Source organism: Anneissia japonica, unplaced genomic scaffold, assembly GCF_011630105.1.
Source record: "Anneissia japonica isolate Jap-2015-1 unplaced genomic scaffold, ASM1163010v1 scaffold2692_len624387_cov171, whole genome shotgun sequence".
NCBI classification, from domain to species: domain Eukaryota; kingdom Metazoa; phylum Echinodermata; class Crinoidea; order Comatulida; family Comatulidae; genus Anneissia; species Anneissia japonica.
In genome coordinates, this window is record NW_022742695.1 from 487,334 (window position 1) to 499,073 (window position 11,740).

The 11,740-nt window shown below is 34.5% G+C and overlaps 1 protein-coding gene across 1 annotated transcript in view; it reads left to right on the top strand.

Annotated features, from left to right (window-relative positions):
- The first annotated feature begins 4,611 nt into the window (after positions 1-4,611).
- LOC117119232 overlaps positions 4,612-11,740 on the top strand; it is an 18,046-nt gene continuing 10,917 nt past the window's right edge. The window contains exons 1-5 of the mRNA XM_033264040.1: positions 4,612-4,766; positions 5,952-6,265; positions 8,918-9,010; positions 9,733-9,855; positions 10,516-10,632. Of these exons, the coding sequence (XP_033119931.1) occupies positions 4,714-4,766; positions 5,952-6,265; positions 8,918-9,010; positions 9,733-9,855; positions 10,516-10,632 (700 nt within the window). The 5' untranslated portion in view covers positions 4,612-4,713. The remainder of the gene's footprint in view (positions 4,767-5,951; positions 6,266-8,917; positions 9,011-9,732; positions 9,856-10,515; positions 10,633-11,740) is intronic.

The window sequence follows — 11,740 nt, forward strand, 5'->3', positions numbered from 1 at the left end:
ATATATATGTCTGTACCGCTTTAAAACAGTGGAAGAAAATCATCACATAAAGCATATCCAAATCAAGCTTATATGATGCGGTCCCAGCAAAACGTTTTGTGTGGTCAAGTATGTCAGAAAATGAGATTAGTACAACATTGTGGCAACGTTGCAATGTGCTTTAGTTCGAAAATTACGTTATAATAATAGGTATTTATGGTTCTAGAAAAAAATAACTATCTTATATTACACAAATAAATACGTGAATATTGATAACTGAAATACCAATTGGCGTGAAACATGATGCTTGTAAAAAATCTCACGATAATAGATAGATAATAGCGTCTTCAAATCAATCAATCAATCAATCATATCTCCAATAAACCTTAGCGAATGCTGAAGTTAATGGAGCGAAACAATTTGTTTCCTCCAATAACAGATAGGCCCACTTTATTGTACAAGATGTTTATCCAATCAGTGCGTCTATATTCACTTTTACGACTTTCTTAAAAACTCCGGAAATCTTTTATTGTTAGCTGTCAATAAAATTCAAGCAACTGAGTCAAACAAAAACCTTTCATGGTCTTTGTTCGATTTACTGTTAGATCGAGGACGTTCCTCATTCTGCTATCCTAACACGAACTACATACATTAGGTCTACCTGGTATCAAAAGAAGCAGCAACAGCTGGAGAAACAATAAGGTCATTGATAGATCGCAAAAAAAGTGCACAATTACTATCTTGTCTTTGTTGTCTTTGTTATCAATTAAAAAGCACGCGCGTGTGTGTGTGTGTGTGTAGATGATTGGAAATTACTGTACGCAGATGTAGGATTCTTTCGAATATGGGGATACGAGAAGATACATGACAATAATAATTGAGGACAGATTACACGCAGCTAAACCATTGTTATAACAGTTTTCTATTATGTTTTCTTACAAATTTGTATTATGTATCAATAAATCCAACATGACTAAACAATCGTGTGTTGAGTGAGGTACATAAAATACTTCGAGGAAACGTTAAAATATAGTGTACATATCGACGTTGTATTTTATCAGTGCAGACTGAGACAGCTCGATATTCGGATCAAAAGCCAATTCTTCTACTACAGCCAATGATAACAGCTCTTATAACTGAGTTGGTTAATTTCAGGCTGAAGAAGGAATAATTAGAAAATAAAAAGCAAATCATTAACTTTCATTTATTTTACCTTGACATAATTTCATGGTAACCCTCTTTAAATAATATCTAAATGATAAGAGGATGCGATTATATTAGTGGCCTTGGGTTTGTATAGGAAGAGGTCTTGGTGAGGTACAGTTTTACAGATCTGGGACCTAATTCCAGTTTTCAGAATGTAGATGTAAGAGATTGAAGGTGGTGTGAGAAACAGGGGAGGAGAGGGGGTGGGTCGTAACGGTGTTCGCTTTTTATTTTCTCACCCCCAATTATTGGGACTTCTCACACTCTATGTTCGTTGCGTCTAAATTCTTAATCGCTGGCCATTCCCTTTGGTTGATTAAACGAAGTCTCACGTAAAACTTATTCCATACACACTAAGACTTTTCCCACTGCAAGTCGTATCCTTTTGAGAGATTTCCAGCTACCCATCAACAGAACCATCACTCATGTATTGTACCGGTAGTTGTTATAAACCCTGTTTACAAAATTGCAAATAGCTGACCATTCCATAAACCCCCATCATGACGCCAATATAGTTTATTTCATAACATGCAACTAGGAAAAAAATACTGATAACATTGTGAAGAACATGAATTCATTTAGAATTGACATTAACCATATATCTAAACACGACATTCGGAAATACACAACTGACAAATCAGTAGCAAACATTTCTGCATTATAATTCAAGTAATGACCGCCATTGCTTTAAGAATTGAATCCTCCCATCATGGTCGCCTCTCATATCTTCCCTGGGTTGTCAAAACCTTTAACCCGCATGCCTTATTTTAGATAATTTTATCATTTACTTATGGACTGTTTATTCGTGTCTCTCCCCTTTCAAATTTTATTATATAGTTAGAAATAATATCATATGTAGCAAAGACTCATTAAATCTAATATGATAGTATATTAAATTATTTTAATAGTTTCATCTTGTTTGCTTATATATCTGTAGACGTAACATAGACCAAAGAAGGACCATATTTATTCAAGTACATTGTATATTTTTGTTCTTTTCTGCATTGCTGTTGTTCCAACTTTGGTCATTGCAATCTTTTACCTTAATGTAAATCTGTTGTTAAGTGGGAGGGTGGATAAACGAAAATTTGGTTTTGTTCTTGTATGGGTTAGTTGGGGAGGGTTTTGCTTTGTCTATGTTTATTTTTGCTCTAAAGGTAAAGGTAAATGGGTTAATTTCTCGTTGGTTGCTTTGGGTGGGGAGTTAAGTAAAGGGTAAATGGGTGGGGTTTATTTTTAATTCTTGTTGCTCTTAGTTAGGTTGAGTTTTATTTTAGTGATTTTGTATATTTTGTTTATTTTCTTGGACGCACCTCCCTTTGGAAGAGTGCCACTGATTTAAAAGTGTATGTTCCGAATTAATAATAAATAAACGATTTCCAGCTAGCGTGACTAATTAGTCTTCAGCCAATCAGCGATAAGCGGTAAGAGGGAACTTCAGCGTTATCTGATCGTCTCCCGTTATCGCGAGCGCCCTTAAATTAATTAATAGGTCCCTGCTCGCATAAGTTAACATAAGTTGTGCTTGGTTTACGATAAAACAGTTCACAGCTATATTAAAATCACTTATACAAAATCTGCACTGCTTTGATTTTACACATTTTGTATTGATATTTTATAAACAAAATTACAGGTACAGTTATGTCTACTACAAGTCTTCTGTATTATAACAATAAAGAGGAAAACAGAATTTTTAATAACATTGATGTATGCTATAACATAATTGTCGTCATTATGGAAAATTCTATTACCTCCGCCGAGGAGCCTATGGATTCACAGCTTTGTTTTTCTGTATGGTTGGTTTTAGCACGGAGATCTCCATGGTTGTAGCAGGATTATGCAAAAGCCAATGATTATCATCATACAATTTAGTTATAGGGTAGACATGGGTCTAAGGAAAAGCTGGTTGCATTTTTGAATAAAAATGAAAACATAAAAGGTAAACACTGGTTCCTTCTGCTGTCCTCTCTTTGTCTCTGTGGTTGTTTGCTTTTGTTAGTCTTAGGATACTTCTCGGTTTTCATTTCTGCTTCCACGACTTTGCATTTCAAGCGCATAGAGACTAATGTAATATGCGCTTAATAAATATACAGCCATTACCATTGCCATATATCACAAAAGAATAACATAAAAGGTATACATAGACATTAGTTTTATCAGGTAACAGTGAATCACTGTTCCCTGGTCTTACGTTTGCAAGCCTTTTGCAGTTCCGTCCCGCTTTCGTTAAACCTAGCTTCATGCAGTAGGCCACATTATGCGCCACTCATCGTGCGGGGGAGGGGGGAGTGTATAGAACCTGAACTGATTGAATAGATTGGGAATGTAACGAGAAACTTGAAGATCAGTTAGGCAGTATAGTAAATAATAAATCAATAGAAAACCGTCTTCTTTTAGCAGTTAACAGCCGGCCCTACATTATAGTTAGAAGAAGTCGTCCCCGGAAAGGTGGGGGGGGGGCGCTTCCCCGACGAAAAAAAGTTGGCGTGGCCGGGCGTCGCTCAAAATCTCTCGGAAGCGTTGCATGGGGGTGGAGCCCCTAAAAAAAATATGACAATTTAGGGATTGCGGGTCTACTAATAATGTAGAAAATACAAAGGTATAGGGCCTACATTTTTTCCTCCCCGAAAGTGGGCTGGGGGTGGGGTGGGCTCTACCCGACAGGGGCCCTTTTCCCATCCCCCACCCCCACTGGCGTCATTCCTGGGATCAAGTAATATTCAAATTCAAATTTAATTCCAAATTCAAATTTATTCAAAAAATACCTCCAAACAAGGAGAAGCATACAAATATAAACACATTCAAACATCGGAAATACAACAATTATAAAAAGTCAAATAATTAAAACACAGCACAGGGTATACTTAACTTGCATAAATATATATACAAATACAAAACAGAACAGTAAAACGAAAAACGACAAAAACCGTATAACCTCTCATTCAGAAGCTTCGTTGTTAAGGGAGGGGTCAATCTCCATAATTACACTGTCACAGATACCGTGATCGTTACAGTCGATGCGCTTTAATCTGTTATTCAGTTCTTTGCGATAGTGATTATTTGTGACATACAATGATAAGTAAAAATCATCCACATCACCAATACTGCACTTAATCTTATCTTATTAGAATAAAAAAGGAGATAAGTGTTGGCGTTTAAACATGGATATTAAGGGAGTAGGATAGTGTAAAGGGGTTAGATATCAAACGTTGTCTGTTGAGTCATATATAGATTGTTACAGAATGGCTTGCAGGGGCCTATTGTCTATCTCGGCTTTATAAGAAATTTGAAAACAATAGATTACCAATAAAAGTCTTTCACTCGGATGCGGTTCTTGTATTTCAAGTCTACCATTGGTAACCAATTTGAATAATTATTCGAACACTGATTGGTTGGTTGTGTAAGCGGAGTTTCCTGTAGACCTTGCAAGTGATTCCACAATTTGAGTGTATTCCACACATCGGCAGCAGTGTGGACTAGATAAGCACGTCTCTTCAGAGTTTGGCATCTTAAATAACAACATTCAAAATGTGGTTCAAGTTGTCGGTGCTCTTGATTTGTTTCCAGGTATCATCGGCACAGTAAGTAAAATAATTTAAAGTTTACCGCATTTATTCAAATTAACGCCCCGGGCGTTTGTCGTTGAGAAGTGTTTTGAGCCAGGGCGCGTTGATTTGAGGGAGGCGCTTATCATTTTGGGTGTAAAATGGATACGCATAATATTACGCCCTTATAATTTCCCTGTAAATGTGGAATTACACATGTGTTACCGTATTGTGTGACCAACCAGGTTAAATAAAAAGTAATTCTATTGGAGTGAAACAAATAAAATAATATTAATAGAATGTATTTGAAAATGGGGTTGCTTACATTAATTTTGTTTACAGTCAAAGAGTGGCCTGTTATGCGAATAAAAAATGAACCGACGCATCTGGGTGTTTATTCGAGGGATTTGTTTATTTCAAATAATGCTCTGAATGGGGCGTTTATTGGAGGGGACGTTTATTCAAAGCGGAGCGTTCATTTGAATAATTTAATACGGTAATGAGATTCCAAAACACTATAGTGGCACACTCGTCCACTGCGCCGTCGATTTTATGGAGCACGCAACGTGAATCGACAAAATGTGCGACGGTCGTTTTCAGTGATTACCTGCTCGTCGCCACTGGCTCACATTGTGCCGAGATGAATTTGTCAGCTGCACTGAGTATGATAGTTCTGAAAACGAGCTTTTTTTTAATATCTTGCACTTTTAAACATTGATCAAATCGTCTTCAATAGATACTAGATTAACATTATAATCGAAGACAGATACAGTAGTCTAAACAACCCAATATACAGAACTATCTGGGCCTACATCAGGTACTCACTACCTCGTACGACGGTTGTACAATTGTCAGAGGACGAATCCAACTCCGCGGCCCCGTGACTGACGTTATACAATCCATAGAGAATCGCCGGGCGCTAAGTGCCCGTCTTTAGATCTCCTCCACATCGTATAAACAATATTTTAATGCAAAACATCATATTATATACCGTACTAAGCCCACGTGATGAAAGGTTACTAGTAATTACGTTTTAAATAATTTATTTATCTGGAGTTATATAATTGCCAGTTGTGTACTGTATAATGTACTGTAAATTAAAAGTGACCGAATCCGTGGTAAGATCGGGCAATATTTTTGGTTTGTAGTTACACGTTTTCTTTAAATTTATTGTTAAGTATTAAGCATAAAAAGATAACCATCTGTTTTCTTCTTTATTAGATTTGGGGTACATGGAAAAGCCGAGGTTACACCCTCACTTGCACCGCCACCACCACCGCCAACTAAAGCGCCGACCAAGCCGCCAACTAAAGCGCCGACCAAGCCGCCAACCAAAGCGCCAGCCAGGGGGCATGCGGGTACCGGGATATTTGGAGTACATGGCGAAGATTTCGTCACTGAAGCTGCAAAAAGACCCGAGGTAGTCACAAAAAAATCCAAGCCTAGTACGTTTGATAGTGTTCTTTGCAAGTATGGAATTCACTTTAAACGTGACTGCTGTTATGGATGGAAACGAGTCGGCGGTCAATGCGTTCGTAAGTGCGTTTTGGTTATTCAGTCTGCTTGATAAACATTACCATTCTTAAACCGTTTTACTCACTTTAGTGGCTTAGTGCCATCATGGATAATTGGATTCAAGCAAAACGTAAAGATGTAACAAATGAAAGAAACAGCAGATTAAATATCGGGACTTCTTGTCTTGATGTTTTACGTCAAAGTTCAGTTATTTCACTCCGTATATGCAGTAGTATTTCAAGAGAAAAACTAAAACAAAGGAACTTATAAAAACGTTTTTGTAATACTAATAGCCTAAGATATATCAATTTTATAGAGCGCGTGTGATCTTCTTGATATAATTTGGCAGTGATACCCAAAAACATGACAATGAAAAAGTACTATGATAAATCTACGAAGTTTAAGATACGAATGAAATCATACTTGTGGCACATGAAAGGCTAACGCCTTCTAGTGTAACTGTATAGCTATTATCGACTATAAGAGCTAATAGTAACCAGCTATTAAATGAATAAAATGAGAACCATGTAGGAAGTACCGGTACATTAACAAAATATACTAAATACAGCAACAACCAGATGCTGTTAAGAGTTTCCTTAATCATGTTTCGACATTGACCCCTTGGCAACCTTCTCCTTCTTTTTTTTCTAAATATGTTTAAGTACTCTAACAAATACAAACAATGATAGGATCGATAAAATCATTATATTTTGATGATGCTATGTTTTTGTATTCGGAAGTTTACTATATACCAAATATTCAATATGTGTGTACTAAATTAGGGTGATATGAATATTGGAACATGATTCTCTTAAGCCATTCGACGGTCGTACAACCGTCGGCGGACGACAAATCCATATCCGCTGTCTATTGAGCGCTTGGTGAGTAACACCGTCTGCTGATTATCAGTGGAAATTTGAGCAGATTATTATTAAAACGACCCCGTTCTTCCACACCTCGTTGCTTTGCGTTGCGTTCTATATGGAATAAGAGTCGTCTGACAGCTGCGAGTGCAGTTTGGCGCGGTGTGTAAAGCCAGGAACGCCATTTGAGCGTTAGACGACGTGACGCCCTCTGCTTATCGATTGTCAGTGGCAATAGTCTAAACGGATCGTCATTATAAACGATCCGTTGCACGGGCGTTGTGGCGTTGCGTTCTCCATGGAGGCAATTTAGCGCAGCGGGAAAGGTTTGGTTTCCCAGCCTCCAGGTCGGGGTTTCAATTCCCCTCTATAAATTACGCTTCTACCCTTGAGCAAGGCACTTTATCTGCTTCTACCCAGTAGTATAAATGAGTACTGGTGGGGTTTCCTACTCCTGCGCTGATTACTAGCAGCAACACGTAAGCATGTGGACCCAATGACCAGGGAAAGAAGCGCTCTGTATCTGCAAAGAAAAATCTCTATATAACTGATATAAATAATAATGAAATAATAATAATAATAATAATAATAATAATAATAATAATAATAATAATAATAATAATAATAATATTAATAAAAAAAATGATATTAATAAAAAAAATAAAAATAATAATAATAGAATCGTGTCGGTACATAGATGGCCGTCGCGTCGGGCGCAGTGAGAGCCCACTCAAGCCTACCATCCACGGTTGAATACGGTTTCGGAAATTCTAGACCTACATTTCAGTGATTCAATTATCTCACTTGATAGATTAACAGAGAAACTTTTGTAAGAACGATGATTATGTCTAGCAAAATCAATTACATGGTAATTGACATTTTAGTGTAACTATTATGACACGATACTGAGACAGATTCACTTATAATGTATAGGCTTACTGTGTCATTAATAGGGCAAAACAAAATGGTGCGACCTATTTTAAGTCCTTGTGAGAAAGTAAGTCGATTGTACACCAGATAAATGATAAATAATTGATGTTAACATAACGTCAAACATTGTATTTATTAATTAAAATGAAAACAAAAATGTGCTTAATTTGAAAACGATGGAAGGAACAAACACAAAAACTAATTATGTCTAACTACAAAATAAAATATTATTGGTTTTATAATACTTAATTTTAGGATATTAAAGATTTTGTGCTGATTTTTTCTAATGCGTTTTCCAGAACAAGAGTTACCAGCTGTTCATCTTTAGAAGTGAATTTCTGCATATTATGTATTCATGAATTTCAAAATAAAATATACCTGCTTTTTCCTTTCATGCAAACTCATTCAAAGGCTACATCAAACATAGTCTGTCTCTTATACACATCTAGATGTGTATAAGAGACAGACTATATTATTATTATTATTATTATTATTATTATTATTATTATATTTATTAAAATTTTTTATCGTACTATTAAATGGAAATTATTATTGTTGTTATTATTATGCCCTATTACTAGTATAATCAGGGACCAGTGAAATTCGTGATCATTATTATTATTATCATTACCATTATTGATATTATTAGTGTTGTTAGTAGTACCATTAATATTGTTATAATTATATAAATATTACTGTGCTTTTAATATGGCTATTATTGTTGATATTATTAGGCCCTGTTATTATTTAATATCCTGATTTCAAAAGTTATTACTATAATTATTATTATTAATTTTATTATTATCACTATTATTGAGATGTGTATAAGAGACAGTTTTCATATTAACATATCTGATTTTTTTTTTCTTCGATGCACAGCAATTTGCGAGAAAGAATGTGTCCATGGCAAATGCGTCGGTCCAAACAAATGCGAATGTGACCCGGGTTTCACTGGAGCACTCTGCAACCAAGGTAGGCTTACTGAAACTACTCACATGTAGATCTTCGACAAAAATCCACTTGTATGCCTATAGTCCAATCCAAGAAGAATGGCGCCCTCTTTTGTCGACGCCATTACTGGGAGTCCCTACTCCTAAAAATGGCATTGCGGTGTGGTGCATTATAAACTGACGGCATAATGCAGCTTCTACTGTCGAAGAAAACCGTATTTCTCAACAACTACTGCACTGCGTTGATAAACACAACACAACATTTAGATCTTCCAACTTTTTATATTATGTTTTAGAACTGAATGAACTCAATAGCGTTAAACTATAAAACAGAAACTACCCAATCTTACAGTAAACTTTCATCTGTATATTGTATTTGTGACAACACCATAATAAATGCTGCATTGAAAACTGCCATGATTTTTTTCGTTTACCCATTCTTAACTCCAATTGGATTTCCGTACATTATTAGGCCTGCTTGAAGATCTAGCTAATTCCTAGGACTACATTATGCATTCACAATAGGTTAATGATACAATGTATAAACCAATTCGTTGTTTGAACTGCGCATGCCCGTATCTAAGGTCAGTTGACATAAACCTATGTTGTGTGTATGTTCGTTTTTGTCGATTGACCTTGCTACAGGCATGCGCAGTTCAAACTACGAATTGGCTAATTCCAACTTCTTTCCAGAAGGCCGTCGTTTGTTTAGTGTCTAACTCAATTTTGGTTAATCGTTTTCAGATTACAACGAATGTGGCGATATGCCATGGCGCTGCCCTCAACGGTGTATGAACACCCTGGGTAGTTACAACTGCTATTGCGATCATGGATATGTTCTTCAACAGGACAAGATCACATGCTCACGTAATATTTATAATAATGATAATGATTGTTTTCATCGTCATCATCATCATCATCATCATCATCATCATCATCATCATTATCATCATTATTATTATCATCATTACGATTATTATTATTAATATTATTATTATTAGTAATCTTATTATTATTATTATTATTATTATTATTATTATTATTATATTTATTAAAATTTTTTATCGTACTATTAAATGGAAATTATTATTGTTGTTATTATTATGCCCTATTACTAGTATAATCAGGGACCAGTGAAATTCGTGATCATTATTATTATTATCATTACCATTATTGATATTATTAGTGTTGTTAGTAGTACCATTAATATTGTTATAATTATATAAATATTACTGTGCTTTTAATATGGCTATTATTGTTGATATTATTAGGCCCTGTTATTATTTAATATCCTGATTTCAAAAGTTATTACTATAATTATTATTATTAATTTTATTATTATCACTATTATTGTTATCATCATTATCATCATTGTTATTATTATTATCATTATTGTCAATATTATTATTATTATTATTATTATTTATTATTATTATCATCATCATCATCATCATCATTTATTAGTATTATAATTATTAATGACCATATTGCAGTTATTATGCCTAACAACATATTAATTGAATACAGGTGACAACAGATGTGATGGTTATAGATGTGTTGTTGGCTGTGAGCAGTATGAAGATGGTTTCCGATGTATATGTCCCGATGGGCTCCGACTCGCTCCGAACGGTCTTTCATGTATCGGTAAGTACAATTTAAGATATTAATTGTTGCTTAAAATTAGTTTCCTTTTTAAATTTCTTTAGCCACAGCCGTTCAATAGTTTGTTATCTGCTTGATGATAGCAGATACATGCTATAGTAAATCTTTATGAAGCTTTTAACATTTTAATCTTGAAGACGACCTGTTACTTTGTTTACCGAAAACCTTATCAATTCATTGTTGCTCTATTTCCTGGTTTTAAAATTTTACATGAAGCGACTAGATAAAGATAATCACAACAACAGGAAATAGAATGAATGGCACCGAAGTTTAAGTTATTAGTTATCTCTACTATAAGACTACATGAAAAATATATAAAAATGAAAAAAAAAATAAAATATCGTTATTGGAAGCTATAGCGAAAGATTGAATGTGAACGCTTTTGCCGATCTAAGAGTGGACTTATCAGTCACCAAAAAAAGTGTACACCTTGAAACTAAGTGTGCTCCTTTGAAACTGTATGCTGTCTCCCAGCATCAGGAATTGATGAACGGGTGCCATAATAATAATAATAATAATAATAATAATAATAATAATAATAATAATAATAATAATAATAATAATAATAATAATAATAATAATAATAATAATAATAATTTAATTAGATCAATAAATGAGTGATGAGTGTCTTATACGGAAGACAAAAAATAGAAGAAAATAAAAACCAACACAAAAAAAAAAAAATAATAATAAAGAATACAAAAGTAGATGTCTGAACACGTATTATGAAGAACAGTAAAGAGAAGTGTACTATATATATGTATTATATAAGAGAAATATAATTAATTTACTTAATAGATATAATAACTGTTAAAATGTAGGCTATATGTTATGTATATATTTACGTAGCTATGACATTATGATAAAATAAAAGTGGGGCGATCTCACAAAAGAGAGAAAATAAAAGAAAAGAAACAAAACAACAGACCCAGACGGCACTCCTGTATGATCTTTAGCGTTATGATCTAACTTTCCTCCCACTCGCTTAATCTTGTTTCCTGTTAAGATATATTTTCCTTTTTTACGAACAAGTGTCCCATAATACGGGCGTCGTGGATCGAGTGTTTTACTGTATTATGCTTTTTTTTTT